The sequence below is a fragment of the Pectinophora gossypiella genome, chromosome 5 (assembly GCF_024362695.1).
Source record: "Pectinophora gossypiella chromosome 5, ilPecGoss1.1, whole genome shotgun sequence".
Classification (NCBI taxonomy): domain Eukaryota; kingdom Metazoa; phylum Arthropoda; class Insecta; order Lepidoptera; family Gelechiidae; genus Pectinophora; species Pectinophora gossypiella.
This window is the reverse complement of record NC_065408.1, coordinates 13,724,001-13,750,244: the sequence shown is the minus strand read 5'-3', so window position 1 is coordinate 13,750,244 and position 26,244 is coordinate 13,724,001. Positions and strand designations below refer to the sequence as shown.

Here is a 26,244-nt window from a genome sequence, read left to right as displayed (position 1 = left end):
CTAAAATTGACATGTGTTCCATTAAAAGTCTGTCGATTACCCGTCCCTTCCCTTTTCAGCGGATAAGAAAATGACAGGTATAACTTAAAATAAAATTAGATGGTGTGTACCAGAATCAGCACGGCAATCAACAGCAGAATATTTCATGGCGCGAACTGCACATTATTGCTTCATTTTGTACGCTCTCAAAATGGCTGTTTACAAACAATAGATAAAAATTGCTTTTGATTTGAAAATACGAAGTAACTCAATAAATTTACTATTTGCGTGGGGGATAACATCGTCATGAAAATGACACCTTAATCCAATGACATAAACCACAATTTTATCTAACGACCAAAACACAAATGAATAGTAATTTCGCGAGTATTTTGCAACTGATTTGTTTAATTCATTTAATGCAATTAAGATTCTATCCAAAATAAACAATTATGCATTTGGATATGTAAGTATAAAAAAACTTTTGCGGCTATACACAAATTCGAGCTGGTAATAGGTATGGTGGATGAGCTGTGACATCCAAATCGTGTAAAAACTAAAGCCAGTATTGATATGACATTTGTGGCCGTTTTTCCCACAAAAAGAGTAAAGTACGTACGTACGTACATACCGCACCGAAAATGTGATATAGCTACAGGCTAAACGAATTCGATGCACAGTCATCTATAAACTATCAGATTTAAAAGGTATTATTATGTAGTTGCTTCAGTCCACAAAAAAATATAAAAAAATAAACGTCATTCTGAGGAAGTTTCACACAGATTTGTAAAAATTAATCACACACTCTCGTCAAAATATAGATTCGTATTACTTTATATTTTATTTACAAAATGTATTTACATTTCTTAGAACGACAGACAATTACGATTTCTTTTTGTTAAATTATTTTTGTATGGAAAAGGTGTCTGTTAGACTAAAGAGACGCTTTTCAGAAATCAGGCAAATTAAAGTAATTAACGTACGAAATTTAAATATCGATTTTTTTTTATGTACGTTTTATTTTTTCGTAAGTAGGTATCTACTTTACAATGTTTGTACCGATCACTTTGTACTTCTTTATTTAAAAAAATACACATAATGAAAATAAATATTGCGTATTTTATTGCAGTTTTATATTAAGTAAATAAACAAGTATGGTGTCTGTGATGAAGAAAGAAAAATTATGTATAATAAAAAGTGAAAGTTTGTATGATTGTTTTTTTGGGGGTAACTTCTGAATCTTGTTATGTATGTAGGTCGGTACTTGTACAATAATAAGTTGTGTGGCTGCGTCCACCGCCTGTCAGTTTGACAATAAACCAGTGCGAATCGAACTGTCCGTCGTTTAACTTGTATTCCTGTTCGCATACCTACCAGTGGCGACGTGTCGTTTTTGTACCCATTAACATTTTAGTAAAAATGTCTCGAAGTTTAAGTGCCAATTTCGGTATATTAACTAGTTATGACCATAATGTGCATACTTGGAAAACGTACAAGGGGCGAATTACACAATGGTTCATAGCTAACGACATTAACGAAACCAGTGACAGTACAGGAGAAAAACGACGTGCTATTTTGTTGAGCGCACTCACAGAAAACACATACAAGCTCGCTTCTGACTTAGCGCTGCCAAAGGAGCTTGAGAGTGTACCATATCAAGATATTTTGAATCTTCTAGATAATCATTTCACTACAAAGCGGGTAGGATTCAGCGAGCGTCATAATTTCTATGCGGCCACGCAACGAGCCGACGAATCTCACAAACAGTGGGCGGGTAGACTGCGCGGCGTAACGGCTCACTGTCGATTCGCCAATGTGGAAGAAGCGCTCCGAGATAGATTCATCTTGGGCATGGTACCAGGAATAGAAAAGCAAAAGTTATATGCACAGGATATGGCTGATGTGACCTTGGCTAAAGCGGTGGAGTTAGCGGAAAATCACCGAACGGCACATACCGGTGCCGGGGCCACGGCCCGCGGGCCCGCCGACGCCGCCGTGTCTCCCGATGAACAGCTGTTCAAGATTGCGCCCGGTCGACAGGGAAATATCGCGGTAAATAAGGAAAAAGTAAAGTGTTCGGTGTGCGGATATAACAATCATAAAAGTTCGGAGTGTCGTTACGCAAATTATGTGTGCAAAAAGTGCAATGTAAAGGGTCACTTGCGTAGAATGTGTCGGAATAAAGTGAACTACGTTAATTTGGGCACCGGTGCCGGAAGCGATGACGACTACGATGATGGTAAGTTATTTAATATTCGCTCACAAAGGGGAGAACCATTGATAGAAAGTATAAAGATTAATGGAACAAGTTTTAAGTTTGAAGTAGATAGCGGGTCGGCCGTTACTGTGATATCGAAACAAATGTACCTACAATATTTCAAGGACGTGCCATTGTCTAAAACGAGCAAACGATTGAGTACCTATACAGGAAATAAAATAGAATGCAGCGGATTTGTTCGTTTACAGGTAGCATACGCGGACAAAGAACATTTTCTTGATGCGTATGTAGTGGAAAACGGTGGGCCTCCGTTATTGGGTAGGGATTTTATCTCCTTATTTAATTTACAACTGTTACCGGTAAATTATTGTGTACAAAGTGACGTTCCGATCGAAGAGTTGCAAAAACGGTACCCAAAATTGTTTTCAGACAAGTTAGGGGCCTTTAATAAATATAAGATAAATCTACCACTTAAAGAAGGGGTAAGACCAGTTTTTTTTAAAGCGCGTCCTATAGCATTCTCGCTGCGCGATAAAGTAGGTGCCGAGATCGACAGATTAGTCGAGATAGGAGTTTTGAAGCCGGTCGAACACGCAGAGTACGCATCACCAGTGGTACCAGTACTAAAACGTAACGGTTCGGTACGATTGTGTGCAGATTATTCGGTGTCAATTAATAAGCAGCTAATAATAGAACAATACCCGCTTCCTACAATCAAAGAGCTGTTTTCAAAATTGTATGGCGGACAGCAATTTACGAAATTAGATCTGTCTATGGCATATAACCAGTTCTTATTAGATGACGAATCACAGTCAATAACCTGCATTAATACACATAAAGGGCTTTTTAAGTACACACGTTTAGTATTTGGATTAGCAAGTGCTCCGGCGATATTCCAGCGCGCAATGGAGTGCGTGCTGGCTGGCATGGAAGGAGTCACGTGTCTTTTGGATGACATTCTAATCACAGGGAAAAATAAAGATGAACATATGGAAAGGTTGCATGCCGTACTTCAGAGGTTAGAAAGTGCAGGACTAACATTGCAAAAGGAGAAGTGCGATTTTTTTAAAAATGAAGTACACTATCTGGGTTACATTATTAATAGTAAGGGGTTAAAAAAATCACCAGAGAAGGTCCAAGCTATTTTAAAAGCACCGGAGCCACAAAGTGTAAATCAACTGCAGTCTTTTCTAGGGCTTGTCAACTATTATAGAAACTTTGTGGCAAACGCATCTTCTATCTTGAGTCCACTTTACGATTTATTGAAAAAAAGAACTAAATGGACGTGGGACCAAGTACACATGGACGCATTTAAAACAATTAAAAAACTTCTAGCTTCCGAACAGGTATTGACTCATTATAACCAGGATGCGAAGTTAATCTTAACTGTAGATGCTTCTCCAACGGGGTTAGGAGCGATTTTGTCACAGGTGGATGACGACGGTATCGAAAGGCCAATCTCATTCGCGTCGCGAACCCTAAATACCGCAGAAAAACATTATTCGCAGATACAAAAGGAAGCAACTGCAATAATATTCGGTGTGCGCAGATTTCATCAATATTTATATGGCCGATCGATCCCGTTTACTCTACGTACTGACCACAAGCCATTAATATCCATATTTGGTCCATACAAAGGTATCCCAGAAGTATCCGCAAATCGTTTACAACGATACGCAATATTTTTGGGAGGCTATAATTATGTAATCGAATACATACGCAGCGCGGACAATAGTGCAGATTTCTTATCGCGCGCCAGCCTGCCGGAGCCTGGGTCATCGAGCGCCACACCCCCCGCCATGACTGGGACAGCGGCGGGGGCGCGGGCGGCGCGGGCGCATCAAGATGATGATACTGTATGTGACCGCGCGGCGTACGTTTGTTTTGTTGTGGAGGGGAGTATGCCGGTGACGGTAAGTGATATTCGCAATGAAACAAACAAAGATGTTATATTAAGTCAGGTAAAAAAATGTGTTATGAACGGGTGGCCAGATAGGATTTTTAATGTACAGTTGAAGCCTTATTCATTGTGTAAGACACAGTTATCCTATGAAAATGGCTGTATTATGAGAGGCCATAAAGTTGTCATACCGGAGACATTACGAAATAAAGTTTTGTCGGACCTGCATGCGTCACATTTAGGTGTAGTCAAAACAAAAGCGGAGGCGCGCGCGCGATTCTGGTTTCCTGGGATCGATGACGCAATAGAAAACATGATAGGTACGTGCAATGTGTGCATACAGCTGCGTCCTTCACCAGCACGCGCTCCTATTTCACCGTGGGCCCGTCCTCCACAACCGTTCCAAAGATTGCACATTGATTTTTTAGGTCCAATTAATGGTCGCACCTATTTAGTTATAGTCGACGCAAGTACCAAGTGGGTGGAGGTATACGACATGGTTACAAATACTACAACATCAGCTGTAATCGAGAAAATGTGTGACTGTTTTTCCCGATTTGGGTTACCCAATACCATCGTTAGTGACAATGGCACGGCTTTTTGTTCCAAAGAGTTTAGGCATTTTTGTTCGTTAAATGGTACATCACACGTGACGTCACCTGCGTATCACCCCGCCAGCAACGGGCAAGCGGAATCCTTCGTAAAAATTGTAAAAAAGGGTATAAAGTCGAGTCTATTAGGAAGTAATAGCGTGAGGGAAAGTAAAATTAAATTACTTAAATACTTGATGGACTACCGCAACTCAATACATTCTATCACTGGTAACTCACCTTCTCAGCTTGTATTTGGTCGAAAACTCAAAACACGGTTGGATTTAATTAACCCAAAGTTGTCATCGCCTTCGATACCGGACTCCAATAAAAATGTGATTCCTACTAAACAGTGTACGCAAATGAATAAACCACGAAGGAATTTATGTTTCAAGAAAGGAGATATTGTATTATATAAAAAATATACTTCTAAGAGTGTTTATAAATGGGGTAAGGGAATTGTTGAAAGAAGAATAGGTAAAGTGATTTATTTAGTAAAAGATTTGGAAACTACCTTGTTAATTAAAAAACATGTTAATCAAATAGTTCAATATAAAGGGACAGGAAAAGACCTAGGCCGGGAAATACCAGACGGCAACGTAAAAATCCTACCAGGATGTACTACGCCACCGCCACCTCCGTCGCCGTCACTGTCACAGCCGCCACCTCCGTATACACCGTCGTCACTGCCGCCGCTATCGTCGCCATCGCTGCCAGCTCTGCCGTTACCGTCGTCGCGGTCACCATTACCGCCACAGGCGCTACCACCGCCGACTTCACCATTGACGTCATCGTCAGAAACACCAGAGACGATGACTGATGAAGACAACCCAGAGAGGGAGGCCAGCAAGGGAGCAGCAGAACCTGATGTGACTCAACCGGTACACATACCGGTTGAAGACGAATTCCTCGAGGCAAAGTCGCAAAGCGACTCAGAGAGCGAACCCGAAGAAGTGCCTAGAAGGATCCTCCGAAAGCGTCCCTCGTTGCTAGACTTTAGGAAGTACTTTTAGAATATTGTTCGATTAGGGGTAGGAGTGTTATGTATGTAGGTCGGTACTTGTACAATAATAAGTTGTGTGGCTGCGTCCACCGCCTGTCAGTTTGACAATAAACCAGTGCGAATCGAACTGTCCGTCGTTTAACTTGTATTCCTGTTCGCATACCTACCAAATCTATTGTGAAAACTTTTCACCTATAGAAAGCTACGTTAGTCCTGAGTACTATAGGCTACTTGGTAACCGAAGTGGCGGGCGGTCTAGAGTTTTGTTAATACTTTACGTACTTCAGAAATGATTGCTTATAGTTTTGAATTTCGGCTCCTTCCATCATAAACCTGCAATGGAACAGTCTAGTGGAGTTTGCTCCATACCCCCCTCTAGTTGATGAAGGAAGAGGTCTGATTAAACTGAAGGTCTCTCATATACAGCGCTACTCGAATCTTCGATGCCGGATGACTTTATCTAAGTTACCGCCCTCAAAAGTGAAAGTGGTGTTAGGATGTTAGTAAATGGAATTCCGTGGACTCTGCCTACCCCGACGGGAAGTAGGCGCGATCTTATGTATGTATGTAAGATACAGTCGCAATATCATCAAGTATCACTATGTATCATGCTTTGTTTGGTGATTTTCCAAGGCAGTAAAACTTTGTATGATAAAAAAACCTCCCTATCGAGATCTTGAACAATCACTTTTTTATTTATATCTACGGTTGGTATTAAAAGATAAAGATAATTTATTTGCTTAAACATGAGTAATATAAATACAGGTTCTTCATGTTTGCCTTGCGGCGCACAATATTTTTTTTTGCGATCTATGTAGTATTAATGAACTAATCTCAGCTGAGACTGACCTTAAGATCATGCTCAAGTTTCTGTTTTTTTATGGGAACTGTCACATTGACATGATCTTGAGGGCAGTCTCTAACCTGAGATTAGTTTATTAATACCACCCTACGTCAGTTTGTTTCTTTCAAACACCAAAGCATATAGAAATTTGAAGTGTTTGCCTGATTTCTGAACGGCTGCGGTCTACTTGGTTGTAAGTGCTGGAGGAGGTTAGTCCGTCTGGAAGGGCAGGTTGGCGGCTATCCTCGGCTTCCGTTTCCGCTGCGGACGCGACGAGTTCTGTTGTTGAGGCATCTGTGGGTACATTATGTTTTTTTGTAATTATAAACAGTTTCTGTTGCTATCGTGTATCAGTGTTACTACAAAACACAAACTAAAAATAAACTAGATTTGAAATAGTATTTCGGGTATTTTAATGAAACTAACTTGACAAGTCATAATAATTCTATGCAGGGCCTGCGACAGTAGAACCGCGTTCGGGATTTCTTTCGTATACGGATTATATTTTAAACATAGTTTATCTTTTAGTCTTTGTTTTGTAGTAACACTGTATGTCATCATCATCAGCCTATTAACGTCCCCACTGCTGGGGCACGGGCCTTCCCTATGGATGGATAGGGAGATCGGGCCTTAAACCATCAAGCGGGCCCAGTGCGGATTGATGGTTATTAACGACTGCTAATGCAGCCGGGACCAACGGCTTAACGTGCCTTCCGAAGCACGGAGGAGCTCGAGAAGTTTTGGTCACCCATCCTATGACCGGCCTTTGCGAAAGTTGCTTAACTTCAACAATCGCAGACCGAGCGCGTTTACCGCTGCGCCACCGAGCTCCTCTTACTGTATGTGTTTATGGTTAATCGCTTGTGGTCCTGTGGGTCACCGGCTTGCTTCTCGAGGAGCGCCGGTTTGACTCCCGGTATCAGACTTGCACCAATCAGTTACGAGTAGGGCGGTTAAAATGGCCACATCGAAGCAATTCATCTAAAAAAGCAATATTGCAATTTGACATTTGCGCATATAAAAGTAAATGCGCAATGCAAGCAACTGTCAAATAGCAATATTGCTTTCTTAGATGAATTGCTTCGATGTGGCCATTTTAACCGCCCTGTTTCCACTAACACAGTTGGCTCGACCATTATAGACGGCAATACTGCTCACCTATCACCTTGGTCTAACAGAAAGCTCGGTGATGTAAGTTATTTATTCTAGTTATTTAAAGCTCATGTGAAGCTTACTTTGTGTAAAAAAGCTTATAAGATTAATGACTACCTAAATGATAAAAATGTCTGGTATTGAATATGTTCCTCTAGTTATTAAATAAGTTGTAATGTACCCTCATTGATTTAAAAGATGTGTTGCTGTTGCAGTTTCTTGTCATTTCTTCTCCTCAGCCATAACACCTTGCGAAATGACGTAAATTCAAAAATGTTACATTGACCTTCAACAAGTTTATCCATGATAATTACGTTGAATAAATGATCCTGATTTCTGATTTCATTTTGCGATGGATGTACGGACACGAGTATTAATATGTATACACTTTGGTACCACGTCACATTAACTTTTTTGACAAATTGAACTGTAAGTCTCACTAAATGTCAAATATGTTAGTGCGACAGAGTCCTTAAGTGGGTACATTATATTGCTCATGACTGTACTCTGTCTACCCCAATTGGGATATAGGTTACTCACCGGCTGGTTGAATGGTTGTGGCTGCGGCACCACAGACTGTGGTGGCTGCATGCCCTGCATGTTTCTCCGGCCTGATTGTCCGCTCGTGTTTTGTACTCGTCTGCAAATAAATGTGCAACTTGGAAGCTAATTTGTTTCATAAATGTTAAAAAAAAAAAATGCTAATGCTATGTTAAATGTTGTTTGTTTCATAAAAGAGAAGGTGCAGGTCGTGTCGTATCGGGAGGTGAAGGTATTGGCGGGAAGAAGAGAGGAATGGCTATTACTCCACCGACAAGAGCGCAGCTCTCAAATAGAGAGAGAGAGAAAGAGAGAAGTTAATTGGGAAATTCTGATGAGAGTTTACAGCTGAGCTATGATGGTATGTAAGCGAATAAAGAAAAAGTAGGACGCGAAAAAACGAAGGTGCCTTTCTCACGGATACAGGCAAAAAGCAACAACTCATTGAAAAGTAATTTTACGATTCATGTGGTAAAATAACCCACGAATTTATTTAGACGCTTCAAGTGCAGAGAAAACGGACCTCTCTAACTTCAGTGCGAGATATTTAAGAATTTATAGTCTTGATAAAACTTATATCTAAGAATCAATATTGTGATCTGACATTTAGGTATACTAGGCTCGTTTCCAACTAGTCAAATCAATTACTTTTTACTAAACGTCAAAACACGAAATTACTATGGAATTTACATGATTTATTTGAAAAAGCACACTGTGACGTCATAGAAAACGTGATAGAATGTTGGACGTTTTACTTGATTAAAATTCATAAAAAAGTGAAAAAGAAAATGATTTCTGTCAGTTTTAGATCTATCTTTATTTAGTTTTTGTCTTGGTCCCAGTGAAATCCCATATGAAAACAAGGTCAAATCAATCACGCGATCTACACGATCTGTAGGTAGGGTAGTGTCAGCAACTGGAGTGTTTACCAACAATTCAGTAGAGTGGTTATGAGTGATGACGCAACTGTAACAACATACTCGAGAGAAACGTGATACCAGGCGCCGGTAAGGTTGTGCAACCGAGTTCCGTGTAAAATTTCCATATCAAACACATTATTCTGCACAAATAAATGATGTAAAATCGCAATGAGTGCCGATATACATACATAACATAAACAGTCTATATACGTCCCAATGCTGGGCATAGGCCTCCCCTCAATCAACCGGAGGGGGTATGGCCGGAGGAGGTATGGAGCATGCTCCACCACGCTGCGCCGCTGCGGGTTGGTGGAGGTGTTTTACGGCTAATATAGCCGGGACCAACAGCTTAACGTGCCCTCCGAAGCACGGAATCATCTTATTTTTTCAGACAATCATGTGATTCAAGCCTGAAAAGTCCTTACAAAGGACAATGTCCCCATCGGGAATCGAACCCGGACCTCCAGATTGTGAGTCTGACGCTCTAACCACTAGACCACTGGTGGTGGCTGTGTTGAGTGCCGTTATATTGGACATAAAATAAATAATAGTCGCAGGCGCAACGTAAGAAGCGAGTTCAGGAAATTAAGGTAGTAAAAATCGGAAAATCAAGTTCTTTTTTGTTACGTAATATGGTAATTGACTGGGTCAAAGATAAACTATAAAATGCTAACCTACAAATAGAAGCCATTCTAAGATGATCATAAATCAATATCATTTTATTTTTCGACTTATTTTCGAATTTTATTTATGAATTAAGTAACAATGAGTGCGACGTTGACCGCTTTTATTGATGACGTCACAGGACAGTATTTCCATACGAACTTCAAAGAAAATTTTCGATTTGACATTTCGTAAAAAGTATCTCATTTGACTAAGTTGTCAAGTAGCCAATTCATGCATAATTGAAATTCGTAAATAAGTAAAAAAGTCAACTCATCAAAAAAAAAATCGAAACACCCCTTGGATTCAAACTTGGAAAAATGAAATCGATTGTTTGAAAAACTAAATACAAGTATTAGAAATAAATAAATAAATGTAATTTTACAGCAGGAATTATAAAATTATTCATTCTTATTATTTATGTTCCAAATTCGAATTTAAAATTGAATTACGCTCTTGTTTTGTTGAACAATAATTCGGTAATGATTCGATTTTCGAAATAGAGAAGTAGGTATGTTAGACTGGTTTCTATGATACATCTAAGTTTCCCCGAATTTTTGGCTTTACTAAGGTGTTAGTTTACACCGTGCTGTAAACTGAGAGGTCCGAGATTCTGAGTTAATATCCAGTGGAATTTTCTGTATTTTTAAATTATTTTCATTTCCGTACTGAATCATCGTCTCAGCATTCGGTACGGTGTCACAAAGACCCTGTATAGACTCACCGTTGGCTGGTCTGCACCTGCAGCGGCACGAAGGGATTGTTTATCTTGTCCTGCTTGCTGCCCGCTGTTTGTGGATTGTTCGTGCGCTTCCCGTCCTAAAACAAACATTCGTCATCAACATGACTATCTCGTATAGTACAAGATCACTGACACCAGAGCCTTCGACTTCACAACCCACACGAAAGCAGTAGCCGTGTTAGGGTAGGGCGCGGTTGGGCGATCGACCAGGGCGCCGCCAGATAAAAGGGGCGGGTTTTTATAATAAATAATTTTGTATTTTAATAAATGGTTATCTCATTATAATATTCTTTTCCTTTTTTCGTATGGGTTTGAATTGCAGTTGGAGGGCGCCGTAGAAGTCTCGTCTAGGGCGCTGGTAGAGTTAAAACCGGCATTGCACGAAAGAAGACCGGTCCCTCCCCACTGGGAATCGAATCCGGGAACTCCAGATCATGAGCCAAACGCTGTAACCACTAGACCAGAGATGGCAAACTTTTACACACCAATATGTCAAAACGTGCCAACAAATAATCTTCATTTACAACCGTATAAAATAAATGTTTTTAAGGGTGTTGGAAACCTAGCTCGGCGACATTAGATGGCGTAAGTGTAGCCATGACATTCGGTGATGGAAATTATTATTTTTGTCATAGATAAACTAAACAAAATGAGCTCTACACCTTTTTGCCACTACTTGAAGGTCTAGAGAACCTACAAACAATAAAAAATATTATAAATCCTTTCAATTTTCTTCAGGTTTACTCTGGGTCTGAAATTATTGTCAACTTCCTACTTAAATGTTATTTTTATTACTTATTATTAGAAACTACATATAAAAAAAGTTTTGTAAAGGTTTATTTGTTACAAAAAGAGGACGTAACTTCAGACTCAGAGTAAACTTGAAGAAAATAGGAAGGATTTATAATATTTTCTTTTATAAAACAACTAAAGCTACTACTTATCACTAAAAGCTATTACACAGTCAATGAATATATAAATGATAAACTAAAATGAATAATTTTTAATAATATTTTATAAATTAAATCATAATAAACATATAAAACAATACTTAAAATATAAGTGCAATAATATTGTTAAAATATAGTAAGTATGATAAATACAAGTTGTATCGCTGACTAATAATTAAGTATGTTGTCCTCTCTACCAGTTGCAGTGCCCTTACCGGGTCCATGTTGATACTATAATACTTACTTCTGTATTTTTATAACACCACAATTTGTACGAACACATGGTCGCAATAAAACATTTCTATTTTTTATTGTTTGTAGGGTCTCGAGACCTTCAAGTAGTGGCAAAAAGGTGTAGAGCTCATTTTGTTTAGTTTATCTATGACAAAAATAATGATATCGATCACTGTTCCACTTACGCCATCTATTGTTGCTGAGCGAGGGTCCCAACACCCACTTTCAATACTCACTTTATCAACGTCGTGTTGGAACTGACTGTGGTCCTTATTCCAACTAGGTGCTAGGGTCACATTGCCGCTGACACTGGGTAGGTGTTTCGGGAACCCGGAGTGAGCGGGCTGGCCCGGGGGGTGCGGCGGCTGGCTGCCGGGGTGCGGCAGCCGGTTGTGGTAAGGAGGTTGGTTCCCGGGATAAGAGGGGTGGTTGCGTTGTTGGAAGTGGGGGTTTTGGAACTGCGGGTATGGGATCTGGTTGGGCACTGGTTGGCCGAAGGTTGGGAATGGCGGGTGCGGTGGTTGGCCCTGAAATCAACGTCACATTTTATTTATTGAATGTGTAGTTTGTTCGCGTTGCTTGTTTCCTGGTGTGCGCGTCATCATCATCAATTTAAGAGCCACGCTCTTGTCGGTGCAGTAATTTCCATACTACTTTTTTGGGAAAAATAGGGCGGCGGTTTCCCTCTTGCCTTCCGCCCCGCAGTACTCTGTCTGACGCAAGTGGGATGGCGCCCAGAGTAGTCTATTACAAAGCCGTACTAGGACTCCTGTCCTCCGCCTCTGAATAGTACTGACAGTTACTGCTGCCCTCTGTCAGGTGTGTGCGTAGAAAACGAAAAAGGGGACGGCCTAAAGAGACCTGGCGACGCTCGGTTGACCGAGAGTTAAAAACTACTGTCGGCGTGTCATGGGAGCAAGCTACAGAGGCAGCAATAGATCGCGAGGAGTGGAAATCTGTTATTCGAGCCGTACATTCCAAAAGGATTAGAAGAAAAAGTAGTTAGTTCGCGTCTATGTTAGCGTAGATTACATAAAATCGAAGCAAAAGTTAGAAAATCGCGAAACGATAAGTGTTGCCTATCTCGTTACCGTTTTGACGTTTATTATCGCAACTGAAAAGTACCTTAAAGTTAGCGTTGGTCCACTCGTTGGGATAAGGCTGCTGTGGTCTCGGGTTGGGGAACGAAGACGCGTTCTCTTTACGCCAGTTCGGTTGCTGGACCCTGTGAAAATATAACGAAGATATATCAGACATAAGTTTCTCCAGCATGTGAGTTTCATCGCGATGTTTTCCTTCGCCGAATTCCAATAGTTTATTACGAGCTGGGTACAGTTAGTTAGTTGGTTGCAATCGTTACTTTTACACTTTGCATGTGCAGAGTGTAGCTTGTAATTTGTCCATAATATGAATAAATAAACTCAGAATCATGGCGTAAATCATTCATCCTGAAAGTTATCATTACGATGTCACTAACACCCTGTATACAGTTTATAGAAATATAATTAAACAATACGGATGTCCATCTTACCCAGCAAATAAACTCCAAAATGGATGTACTTCATTTTGGCTGCATGTAACAAGTGGTATAACAATTTCATAAACAAAACACAAACAGTCGAACATTCAAGTACAATTTAATATTTTTTAACATTCTATATTTAAAAACGTAATAAATTAAATTACTTATTCGATTCGGAATGGCGGCGTGTATATGTCACGATTCAAATGATGGAATAATAAAAAAGGTTCCAACTAGTCAAATCAGTTACTTTTTACTAAACGTCAAAACACGAAATTGCTACGGAATTGGTATGAAGAAGCACACTGTGCCGTCATAAAAAACGTGATAAAATGTCGGACTTATTATTAAGTTTTTCTTGATTAAAATTCATAAATACTTTACATAGAAAAAAGAAAACGTTTTCGTCAGTCTTTATTTAGTTAGTAATCAGAATTTCATAATTTATCTTTGACCTACCAATTATATTACGAAACATTGCAGCTAAGATAGATGTGAAATTCTAATTACTAAATAAAGACAGATCTAAAACTTGCGAAAAACAGTTTATATTTTCTATTCAACTTATATATGAATGTTAATCAAGAAAAACGTAATAATAAGTCAGACATTTTTTCCCATTTTTCTATGATGTAATAGTGTGCTTTTTCATACAAATTCTATAATAACTTCGTGTTTTGACTAAGTACTTAATTCCAGCCAAGTAGATAAAAAAATTACTAAAAAGTAACTGATTTGACTAGTTGTAAAAACTTTTTGATGATAATGTCACTGCTGCTTTTCTTTTTAAAATTGTTCTTTCAAGACGTGCAAATGTCTTATCTACCTAAAGATTAGGTAATAAAGCACTTTTTACAAAAGTTTTGCGCCTTTTAGTGTTCCACAACGCTGGTTAGTTTCTGTCATTAGACAGTGCAAATACAATACATTAGTATTTGCAGGTTACTTTTGATATCAAATCTTTTTACAACCTTTTTGTATAAAATCTTTTTATTTACAATATTTTTACTTTTTTATACGATATTATTTTTTCGATCTGTCTTTTTTCCTTCTGACATATTATATCATATTATGTAGCGATTGATGAATGTGGAGTAAGCAAGAGAAGTGTGTCAGGATCGAAGCAAATGCAATTCTATAGTCTCTGCTTACCCCGGTGGGAAATAGGCGTGAGTTTATGTATGTATGTGTATGTACGGTCACGAGCATTAATATGTATGCACTTTGGTACCATGTCACATTAACATTTTTGACAAATTGAACTGTAAGTCTCACTAAATGTCAAATATGTTAGTGCGACAGAGTCCTAAAGTGGGAACATTATATTGCTCATGACTGTACATATTATTTAAGATTGGAAATTCATGCATAAACTGAAATTGCTGAATTATTTCTCAAAATAATACACTTTAGTTCCACATATTAAAAGTAAAATGTAATAATCTATTACCTTTGTGGCGGTGGCGGGGCGGGCGTGTTGTTCGTTTCGTTCTTGATCCGCCAGTTTTGTTGCTCCACTGAATTCTGAACATACATTTTGAATGTTATTTGATTGAACAACCAACCACTACTATCAACTATTCCACGTGATATCAACTCAGAATCATGGCCTCAATCACCCCTCAAAGCTTTTGTTACGATGTAACTAACACCCTGTTTTTTTTTCAAGTTACATTTCTCTTTTTTTTAAGACAGAGAGATTCGAAATTTTATTATCAATTAAGTAACAATAACTACGACTTTTGTCCACTTTTACTGATGACGTCATAGGCCAGTATTTCCATACAAATTTCATAGAAAATTTTCGTTTTGATGTTTCGTAAAAAATGTTTCATTTGACTAAGTTGCCAAATAGTCTATTGTGAATTAAGTAATCAGTGTCAGTGACCTTATCCAACTGGGCACCCACCCTCACCCTCAGGCCTGCAATTTTAAATTTTGTATTTTTTGTAACCTCTCAATTTGTCCGGCCAAGTAGTTAATGCCACCTGCGGCAAATCAACAATTATTATTATTATTATTAGCCTATATGATCCCACTGCTGAGCAAAGGCCTCCCCCATATCTTTCCAAGTATCCCGGTTCTGTGCGAGCTCTATCCAGTCTTTTCGATAACCGTCGAGATCATCGCGCCATCGTTTCCGGGGTCTACGTCTACGGTGTCCGTCATGTGGTACCCAGCAGCAATCAACAATAAACAGTAAAAAAAAGTTACCTTATTCCGCTTGGCACTGTCCGTCTCGTTCTCGCTGATCTTCAACAGGCTGCGCAGGAGGTGGGTCGCGTTGTCTTGCTGTTGTGCATTCTGTACAGCAATGAATTGAGTTAGAAACATAAAAATCACACCTGTATCACGGGTAGATCATGGGTGTATAATATGTACGGTCACGAGTACTAATAGGTAGGAACTAAGAACAGGAGTCCTGGTACGGCTTTGAAATAGACTACTCTGGGCGCCATCCCACTCGCGTCAGACAGAGTACTGCGGGGCGCAAGGCAAGAGGGATACGACTGCCCTATTTTTCTCTAAAAAAGTTGCATGGAGCTACACCAAGAAGGGCGTGGCTCTTAAATTAATAATGATGAGTATATGCATTACCTGAGTGGGGCTGATGTTGGCCGGAACACTGGGTGTGTTGTGCGGGTTGTCAACAGGCGTCTTGACCTCTCCCGACGGGCTGAGGAAAGGGTAAATAACGTAAGCCGTTAAGGAGTAAGGGAGATCGCACGCGGATTGTCTGTCTCACTCTAACTTGGTAAGGCGGCACACGATATTTTTGTATGGAGTAGCCGGGGTAACTTTAGTCTACATTTTACTTCAGCATTACCGAAAAAATGTTTAGGGATAGTCTATAGGAAGAACTACGCAAGGTGTTTTTATCGTTTCACTGAGTATCAAGTAGCCTATTACAACTCATGCACGCTCACCGTTTATATTTGGTTTACATTAAGTTAGTTTATAAGTACTCATGAAGTGAAATGTAAATTTCTTTTGAGAATAAAGATTTCTTTAACTTGAAGAACTGTGTGCAAGACGTTTACGGTAGTAAACTGTCGAAGTTCTCTTTCACAACATTTCACATTACTAAAACAAATCAAAAAAATAGAAACATCTCGAAAATTTTAGTTTTAAATACGAGTATTTTTTTTTAATTTATTGCGGCTCTGGTTACTACACCATTGGCCGAAAAGTGGAACTTAAAATACGAGTATTAAGAATAAAAAACAAAATGTCATTTTACAGCAGTTTTATAAGTTTTTAATTCTCAACATTAACGTGTTCCAAATTAAAATTTAAAATTTAGTCAAACTCGTGTTCTGATGAACCGAAACTCGGAAGTGTTTCTTCTTTTTTGATGAGAAGTGTATATTCGGAAAACTTTTGTTTCTCACATGTAGTAACACGGGCGACCGGCAGACCGGAAGTTCCTCATTAGCGCGAAAATGTTTAGGAAAAGACAGTAATAAAGAGTTTACATCGTAATATATACGAGAACAAACAGTGGATAATATTTTTCGTATAAAAAAATTCTGACTAATTTGTCAAATAAAATAACTGGCATATTTTCAAAAGACGCGTAAATGAAAAAAATAATTGTATTTGTTAAGTGTAATTAACAAAATTCAACTTTTTTGTTTTTCAAACTAAATAAGTACACGTTTTACCGACACAAGTAACACACGAACGCAATGTATGGCACAAAACAACCTGTTAAAGTTTAAAAAAAATTAAACCGTATTGTAATAACAGCGTTAAACGTTAACAACAATAAATACCGAAGCGCAATAACACTTTCACACGAGTATCAAAACAATAGCTCCACAGGTGAACGCATGCGCTCGAGTATCGATTACCTAGACGACCTAGGCTAGGCTATTCCAAGAATAAACCCTAGAGCTGAATGCAAACAAGGATTGCCCGTTGCCATGGTTACCCGGCGACTCGATTTGTTTTGTTTGTGTTTGATGTGACCTTTGCTGCGATGTTATGATTTTTTTTTGTTTTGGTTTTCCCCGAAGGGTAAGGCAAAGGGAACTATGCCCATACAGCCATGTCTTACGTATTTTTTTTCTTGATGATTGATGAAATGATGAAAGATGATGATGATGAAACCTAAGCCCCCACCCTCGGAGTAGACTCCTACTCCGAACCCCAAACGAATTAACTCAAAAGTCCGCATAAACTTTCGAGTTATGAAGCGGCTTCTTGGCACGAAGCGAAAATAGGCAGATACACTTTGTTTATTGAATACTCCGATATAATCTACTATATAACACTCGCGAATGTCTTCCGACTAACTTAATGCGATCATTAACCACAAAACACCACTTCGTATTAATTATTTAGATTATTCAATGAAGAAAGCAACTGTCCCGTTCCCGTTTCCCGCCAAAAAGCCTGCGATGCTATGACACGTGTGAGCGATGTGGCGTTCCCGGGAATATTCCCAAACTTGGAATATTCCCGTTGTAAAAACTCTTTAATACTAAGAGCACTGGCTGCTTTTCTTTTTCAAATTGTTCTTTTTTATACTCAAATTCAAATTCAAAAATATCTTTATTCAATAGGTAACATAGTTACACTTTGAATCGTCAATTTTACATAACGAACGTCTCATCCGCCTAAAACTACTGCAGCTTCTCACAACCTGTATAGCCGGGGAAAAGAAGCTGCAAGAAAAACCTCGGCACAGGGCCCTAGACGTTCTTTAAAAAAATAAAAATAAACATAAAATATTGGTATACAATTGAGTAATTAAGTTCTCAGACAGTTAATCCCATGCATTCATATCTTCTAAATAATAACTAACTTTATAATAACCTTTTTTGTAAAGTTTTTGTTTAACTACTGTCTTAAAACAGTTGAAAGGCAAATTCTGAATGTCAACTCTGGTCTTGTCTGCCTAAAGGTAAGTTAATAAAGCTCTATTTATATAAGTTTTCCGTCTTTTTACTGCCGGGAATTTTCCCGGGAAAGGCACATCAGTTGTTGTGTTAAGCTTGTAGAAAGATGTCTTGACTGCAAACTTTTGTTATTTGACTTAGTTCAAAACTTTTCCCTCATTATTTCAAAAGGTTTCTCGTAATAAAATATGTTCATTAGTTGATGGAAGAGACATACATACATAAACTCACGCCTATTTCCCACCGGGGTAAGCAGAGACTATAGAATTCCATTTGCTTCGATCCTGACACATTTCTCTTGCTTCCTCCACATTCATCAATCGCTTCATACACGCACGCCGGTTCAGAGTAGTAGTGGTTGTGGTTGATGGAAGAGAGGATACTAATAAGTGGTATTTTACCAACGGATCCTTACATCGATCCGAATATAAGGGTAAATCCAAATATAATATATGTGGGAATGAAAGTTTATTATGAACGTGATGTGTGTGAGGTGAAGTTTATGAACGTGTCCTGAGGGGGAGTGAGAGGGGAGAGAGGAAGGGGGAAGGAAGATGGCGACGGAGAGAGATTTTGGAAAGCGTGGTTGTGTTAGAGAAAAATTGAAAAGTGAGTGAAAATATAAGAAACCAAAAAGTATTGGAGTTGTTTCAATTTTACTTCCACCACCCTACATATATGTGTAATGTATTCACCTCAATCATCATCCTGACGCCCTTATCCCACTCTAGGTGTGGTTGGCACAACATGTATTTTATTTGGCTAGGATACTGCAGGCTGAATCGCCTGGTTGTTTGAAAGAGAAAGATGATTCCGTGCTTCGGAAGGTACTTTAAACCGTTGGTCCCGGGTTATTAGCTGAAACGCATCCACCAATCCGCAGTGGAGCAGCGTGGTGGAGTATGCTCCATACCCGCTCCGGTTGATTGTGGGGAGGCCTGTTGCCCACCAGTGGGACGTATATAGACTATTAAGTGTGCTTATTTGTGTTGGGGGAGGAAAGCAAGAGGGAAACCATGCCCCATTTTTCCCTAAAAAAGTAGCATGGAGAATGCTACACCGACAAGAGCGTGGCTCTTAAATTAGTGATGTGTTATAATATTGCACAATATATCTGCATGCACAATATTATTGAACGTTTAGGGATAGTATTGAAACATTGCACAATGATTGAACAAAAGATTGAGCGAGCTTAATTTTTATTGGGCAATATTATTTTCTTGCACTGTGTAGGCTTAACATTGCGCAATATTTTTCATTTTAGTTTTCGGAGCGATCGCGATCGGTCAGTCACGGTATTATTTTTTTATATTTCTCTTCTTCTCATTTAAGGCTAAGTCGTTTAAAGCCTTTCATGAGTGTAAACTGGCCTTCTTTTCAACCATTCTTTAACCCATATACGTTTTTTTTTCTATTCAACAAAATTACCAGCGCGGCTGCTGCCAAAACTTCGTAGTCAGACATGTTGCTCGCACGAAAATATTGTTCAAACTGGTTTGTCAATTTTATTGAGAGAATTTATTGAACGTTTGGAATCAAAGGGGTTATTCAATATTATTGCACAATTAAAGGATTGTACAATATTATTGTAGGTGTATGGGGCGCCTTATGAAGTCGGGTATAACGGTGTCACCTGTAGCTGGCGAAGGCGGAGTGGTGTCCATCATGGCGCCGCAGCAGCGCGGGCGGGCTGGCCACGCCGAACACGTGCGTCGGGTCCGGCGCCGGCGCCACCGCCGCGCGCAGCTTGCGCCCGTACGAGATGTTCACCATGGTGCTTGGCTGCATCCTGCGGGGACATGGCTGGCTTAGCGGGCACATAGCACGCCTGTATCCCCGAAAGGGTAGGCAGAGGTGTATAGCCACGGCACATACAGGGTGTTAGTCACATCGTAACGAGTACTGAGAGGGTCGTTCAGACCATGATTCCGAGTGGATATCAAGTGGATTTTCATGTCGGAAAATTCAAGATTACTATCACTTAATATACTCAGAATCATTTCATTTTCGTTACGTTGTCACTAATATCCTGTATATTATTCAACATAAACTCGGTTAATATGGTAAAAACCAACACCAATTGCTGGTATACTGCTGAGATAGTTCGTTTAGCTTCTTTAAGGTGATAGTACCAGTATTCTGTGGCTAATATAATAACATTATTCTTAGTCTCACAATTATCACTCACCTATAAAACCTAGTTTCCTCAAAGAGATCCTCGAGCATGCCTCCTTCGAAAGGTTCATCAAACATAACTTGGTAACTGGGCTCCACGTTCAACTTGTCAGACAGCCTGACAGTGTTGGAGTCAGCTGGCTGGTACACCGCGGTGATGGTGCCCTTGGCTCCTAGAGGCACAGTCATGTGCTTAGCGACGCACACTACTCGGTCGTAGATCTTGAAGTCTGCTTTTGGGTCCGGAGAGATGTTGCCCTCGTGGAGTTCCGGCTGGAAGAAAAGGCCCAGTTAACACTTTGAATGACACTGACCACCTGTCAGTGACCTTTCGTTCTGCAGGCGTAGCACGCTACGAAAGCTCGACGCGACACGACTAGAATTATAATAAGGTAAAGATAAAAGATAATATATTTGCTTAAACATGAGTAATATAAATACAGATGACAATGTTCACATTATATGTTCATGTTTGCCTTGCGGCGCACAAAATTTTAAGTACCTAGTATATTGTCTATTTAAATACATGCATCATGAAAAATACGACAATAGGTATATGGAAACAGTTATGAGCATTAATTGCAGAATAAAATTAATCAATTTTTAAATGACAAATTGGAACTATTTGGAACATCAGTTGCATTACAATTTATCTTTCAAATACTCACTTAGTATAACATCTTTTAGTTAACAACTCATTCAATTCTCTTCTAAATAGAATTAAGGTCCTTGGTACACGCAACTACCGCGATTTTGCAAGATGTCCACTAAATCACTTCATCATTTAGGTAGTCTTTTACCTATTATACACACAGATAGTTTTCGTTATGGTGTCACTAACACCCTGTGTATACTGACCTTATACAGCAAGCTCCACTTGACATGCAACGTGACCTTCTTCTCGTGGTCTTTGAGGCTCTGCAGCTGCTTATCAAGCGAGGTTGCTAACGCCTTCATCTCCTCGGGCTCCAGCGCGTCCGAGCCACACTCACGGCGCGGCGCCGAGTAGTGAGGCTGTGTCTTTAACCAGGCTATCACATCTTGAGGCTTGTTTTTGCTGTTGACATGATAATATTTTTTGGTCTCATTTTTTTACATAACATAACAAAATAACAATAGCTTACGACTATATCTCAATTGGGGTAGTCAGAGGTATACTCACTTATTGTAGATATGGCAGTAACATAGCCGAACAAATGGGGTTCGCAGAGGGCTAATTTAAGACCCCAGATGGCCGCAAACTTTGGGTCAGGGCGTCGTGTAAAGGGATTATATTTCAACTAATTAATCGACTCTAGTAGGCCGATAGCGAAAAGCGCTGAATCAAATGACTCACACCATGATTCTGAGTTAGCAAGTGGAATTTTCTGTCGGAAAATTCATAAAAAATTCGTGTTTTTTTTTTTCAGTTTCATACTTTTGCGACGGAAAATTCCATTTCGCAAGGTGTTATGGCTGAGGAGAAGAAATGACAAATTGCAACAGCAACATATCTTTTTAATCGATGTAGGTATTACAAGTTATTTAATAACTACAGGAACACGTTTACTACCAGGCATTTTTTATCATTTAGGTAATCATTAATTTTTTAAGCTTTTTTACATAAAGTAAGTTTCACGTGAGCTTTAAATTTATTTTCTGCCAAATTTAAAATATTATCTGGTATTTTATTGTAAAACGAACACCAGTTGCGGTATACCGCAGTCATAGTTCGTTTAGCTTCTTTCAGGTGACAGTACTAGTATCATTTAGGTAATTATTAAACTTTTTGCGATAGAATTAGAGTGGATAATTACGTAAAAATAGGTACCAGTCCTATGGGTCAGGATCCTTATCACAAACATACGAGAGGGGTAGTCAGGATCCTTATTAAACACAGATCAAAGGTTAATCTCATAATAAGTTCTTCTACTTCGGTCGGGTGAGGAGCTCGGTGGCGCAGCGGTAAACGCGCTCGGTCTGCGATTGTTGACGTTAAGCATATTCCGCAAGGGCCGGTCATAGGATGGGTGACAAAAAAAAGTTTTCATCTCGAGCTCCTCCGTGCTTCGGAAGGCACGTTAAGCCGTTGGTTCCGGCTGCATTAGCAGTCGTTAATAACCATCAATCCGCACTGGGCCCGCGTGATGGTTTAAGGCTCGATCTATATCCATCCATAGGGAAGGCCCGTGCCCCAGCAGTGGGGACGTTAATGGGCTGATGATGATGAAGTTCTTCTACATAAAGCACTCACCCGATCTCCCCCGGCCAGAGGTCCCCCTCAAAGAACACGTCGTTCCCCGCTTGCCGCACCAGCTTGTCGAACAGCTCCGGGAACTTGCCCGCGTACTCCCGCACCACGTTGATGCAGCGCTCCGAGTACAACCACGAGTTGCTCACCTTACAGCGACGCGTGTAACCAGACACTTCTTGGTTCTAGGAAGTAAGGTCGAGAATTTAGGGTGATTTGGAAATTTTAGACGCGGATAAACGTACCAATTGGGTTAGTTTCTAACTACCCAAATCAGGGGTTAAATGGCCACATCGAAGCAATTCATCTAAGAAAGCAAAGTTGCAATTTGACATTTGCGCATATAAAAGTAAGTGCGCAATGCAAACAAAGATGAATTGCTTCGATGTGGCCATTTTAAACCCCCTGTTACTTTTTACTAAACGTCAAAACACAAAATTACTAAGTATGGAATTTGTATGAAAAAGCAACCTGTGACGTCGTAGAAAAACATGAAACTGTCACACTTATTATTACATTTCTCTTTATTAAAATTCATAAATACGTTAAATGGAAAAAGGAAAACGTTTTTTGTCACCTTTAGATCTGTCTTTATTTAGTAATCAGAATTTCATAATTTATCTTTCACCCCCCTTTGTATGGAGTGGTGTGATATGAGGATATGAATTTATATATTTATTTAATGTATCATTTACAGCTATGCACATTATAACATTTAGTTAAAACAATTAAACAAAGTAAAACAGTACTAACGTGTAAGCCAATTACAAGTGAACACAACATTCATCAAAAAAAAAAACAACAGCTAGTCTGTTGAGATTAACTTCTCATAAATATTACAAGAAGTAGTATGTTACCTTCTTATTAAACTTCAAGTTGAGCCCCACGTTGAGTTTCTGCTGGCCCTCAGTAGGCAGGTCGTTCCTCTCGCCGCACACCACGAACACAGTGCCCGTGATTCTTGACAACATTTGAGCTGATATTCCTGTTAAACACATTTTTTTCATCATCATCAATTTAAGAGCCACGCTCTTGTCGGTGCAGCATTTTCCATGCTACTTTTTTAGGGAAAAATAGGGCAGTGGTTTCCCTCTTGCCTTCCGCTCCGCAGTACTCTGTCTGACGCAAGTGGGATGGCGCCCAGAGTAGTCTATTACAAAGCCATACTAGGACTCCTGTCCTCCGCTTCTGAATAGTACTGACAGTTACTGCTGCCCTCTGTCAGGTAAACAAGATTTTTTATAAGCGCAGAAATATCATCCATTATAACCCTGTTCCTCGAACGTGTGACGTACCTCCGTGATCCAGTGGTTGAGCGTTGGACTCACGATCCGGAGGCCCCGGGTTCGAATCCCGGTGGGGAAATATCACAAAAATCACTTTGTGATCTCTAGTTTGGTCAGGACATTACAGGCTGATCACCTAATTGTCCGAAAGTAAGATGACCCGTGCTTCGGAAGGCACGTTAAGCTGTTGGTCCCTGTTACTATTTACTGATGTAAGTATGTAGTCGTAATATGAGCCATGTCAGGGGCTTTTGGCGGCTTGGTAATAACCCTGACACCAGGTTGATGAGTTTGGGATTCCACCTCACACCCCACACGATAAGAAGAAGGGGTTCGAATCGCGGCACAGGTTCTACTAAGTTTCGATGAGGGAGTTTTAAAGGCTACGTTCCCCAAAAACAATATGGATGGCGCTGTTCAGATATAACGTGATCATTACCTGTTTTCTCATTCCCCAGGGTACATAATTATATAAAAAATAGTGTAATGGCAGAGGCATTATAAAAATAATTGTTGCTTGATATTTGGATCAGATACGTATAGAATTATGTTGCTACCTATATTTCTTCTCTTTATTTTGATCAGAATAATAATGGGTGGAAGATTTGTTGTGCCCGAGTGTAATTGATTTTAAAGATGTGTTGCTGTTGCAGTTTCTTGTTATTTCTACTCCTCAGCAAATGACGTAAATTCAAAAAAGTTACATTGACCTTCAACAAGTTTATCCAAGATAATTACGTTGAATAAATGATTCTCATTTCTTGATTTCTGAAAAAATGTATAATCTTTAAAAAGGTAAAATGATAGTTACCGCAAGCGGCGGCGGCGTGGTTGGCGCTTCTGTAGGGGCAGGCAGCGGCGTGCCTCGTGGGCACGGGTTCCGCAGTCTCGCGCACGCACACCTTGATGCGCCCGCTTCGGATCGACTCCGAGTCCACCACCTGCACTCACCCGACACGTGAGTACAACATTCACATCTTGAACGGTTATTTATTCTTATAAATAACAGCCTGTATACCCTCTTGGGTATACAGGCTCACTAACAGCCTGTATACCCAAGAGGGTATATAATAAAAAAAAAGTAATAAATTTTTCGATCGATTTTTAACATCCGTGGTTACCAGTTGGTAGAACGCTTGCCTCACAGTTTGAATCCCAGCATAAACCTAAACCAATGATTTTCGAAATTGTTTTCTAATTCATGTTTCGATCATAAATGATTATCACGTGCTCAGCGGTAAAAGAAAACATCGTGAGAAAACCCACATTCCCGAGAAATGCATTTCGGAGGTATGTGACCTAACCTATATTGGGCTGCTTTTCTCTTCGCGGGCTGGTAGGTCAGACAGGCAGTCGCTTGTGTAAAACCGGACCTGTCAAATCTTCAGGATAGGTAAGCGGACCCCATGAAAAAACCCGGATATCGCTAGGGAGTTGATGATGGCATGAATTTTTCGACAGGAAATTCCACTTGATATCAACTCTGAATCATGGTCTGAAGTTTTCGGTATGATGCTGCAAATGCATGTACCTGTGACCTTTTGATGATATTGATTTGGTTTAGTAACATCTATTATATTTTCGCACGCGAATTGAAAGCCAGCGATTCAAAAATAAGACCCCAGAAACTCGAACAAGGATTTATTGCGAGCGGATTTGAAAGACGAACTTTGAGAATATGATCGATTACCAACGAGACTGTGATTTGAATTTCAACCCGCACATTTTTATGATAGTAATGTCGTATATCTGAAAAAGAAGATGGTAGTTTTCGGACAGATGTAGTATAAAAAATATTAGGGCCTGAGCAGACAACGTTGTGGGGCGCAATGGACAATTTCGCAGCAAACGATAGAACAAAGGGAATTCTATACTGCTCACGCGTATGGCGGGTAAAACGCCACTCCGCCACGTCGTCAGTGCAGGCCTTTAACAAATTGAATACTCACAGTAGCGAGGCAGCCGTAGTACTGCCCCTGAGTGAGTAAAAACACGTGGTCTCCGGGCGGGTACGCCTCCAGAGGCGTCGAATATTTACCTGAGAAAAATAATCTGTATTATCTTTAAAAATCAAGGTTATACAATACTGTGAACGTCCTTTCTGTGTTCGTAGATAGAATGGAGTAGGTGGAATTAACTCGTGAATTGCATACACAGGAAAACAAAGAAATACAGGGTGTGTTGCGTAACGAATACTAAGGGACGGAAAATTCCACTTGATTACAACTCGGAATCATGGCCTGAATCATCCCTCAAAGTTTTCGTTACGATGCCACTAACACCCAGAATAGGTCTATATTTTTTAACTGTTTTCTGACCACAACTTGAACAATTCTAAACAGATTTTGACGAAAATTGCACTCCTCCCTAAGTTCGACGATACTTAGTCCCA

General features: G+C 39.7%; 2 protein-coding genes across 4 annotated transcripts in view; one reads left to right on the top strand and one right to left on the bottom strand.

Moving 5' to 3' along the window:
* Positions 1-1,398: 1,398 nt before the first annotated feature.
* LOC126366974 (uncharacterized protein K02A2.6-like) lies at positions 1,399-5,836 on the top strand. The gene has a single exon (XM_050010318.1). It carries the CDS (start codon positions 1,399-1,401, stop codon positions 5,698-5,700), a length of 4,302 nt encoding a protein of 1,433 aa, XP_049866275.1. The 3' UTR covers positions 5,701-5,836.
* Positions 5,837-5,865: 29 nt separating this feature from the next.
* Positions 5,866-26,244, bottom strand: part of LOC126367007 (5'-3' exoribonuclease 1) — a 37,008-nt gene continuing 16,629 nt past the window's right edge. For all 3 annotated transcript variants that reach the window (XM_050010356.1, XM_050010357.1, XM_050010358.1), the window contains exons 19-33: positions 25,802-25,890; positions 24,664-24,793; positions 23,424-23,551; positions 22,570-22,751; positions 21,195-21,393; positions 20,350-20,609; positions 19,795-19,950; positions 15,856-15,934; positions 15,472-15,561; positions 14,708-14,781; positions 12,861-12,960; positions 11,972-12,262; positions 10,534-10,628; positions 8,227-8,326; positions 5,866-6,828 (exon numbers count right to left, since the gene is read on the bottom strand). In XM_050010356.1, the coding sequence (XP_049866313.1) occupies positions 6,745-6,828; positions 8,227-8,326; positions 10,534-10,628; positions 11,972-12,262; positions 12,861-12,960; positions 14,708-14,781; positions 15,472-15,561; positions 15,856-15,934; positions 19,795-19,950; positions 20,350-20,609; positions 21,195-21,393; positions 22,570-22,751; positions 23,424-23,551; positions 24,664-24,793; positions 25,802-25,890 (2,057 nt within the window). In that variant the 3' untranslated portion in view covers positions 5,866-6,744. The remainder of the gene's footprint in view (positions 6,829-8,226; positions 8,327-10,533; positions 10,629-11,971; positions 12,263-12,860; positions 12,961-14,707; positions 14,782-15,471; positions 15,562-15,855; positions 15,935-19,794; positions 19,951-20,349; positions 20,610-21,194; positions 21,394-22,569; positions 22,752-23,423; positions 23,552-24,663; positions 24,794-25,801; positions 25,891-26,244) is intronic.

Excerpts from the sequence above, each read along its gene's own strand:
- LOC126366974 (XM_050010318.1), top strand. The coding sequence starts at position 1,399 with ATGTCTCGAAGTTTAAGTGCCAATTTCGGTATATTAACTAGTTATGAC.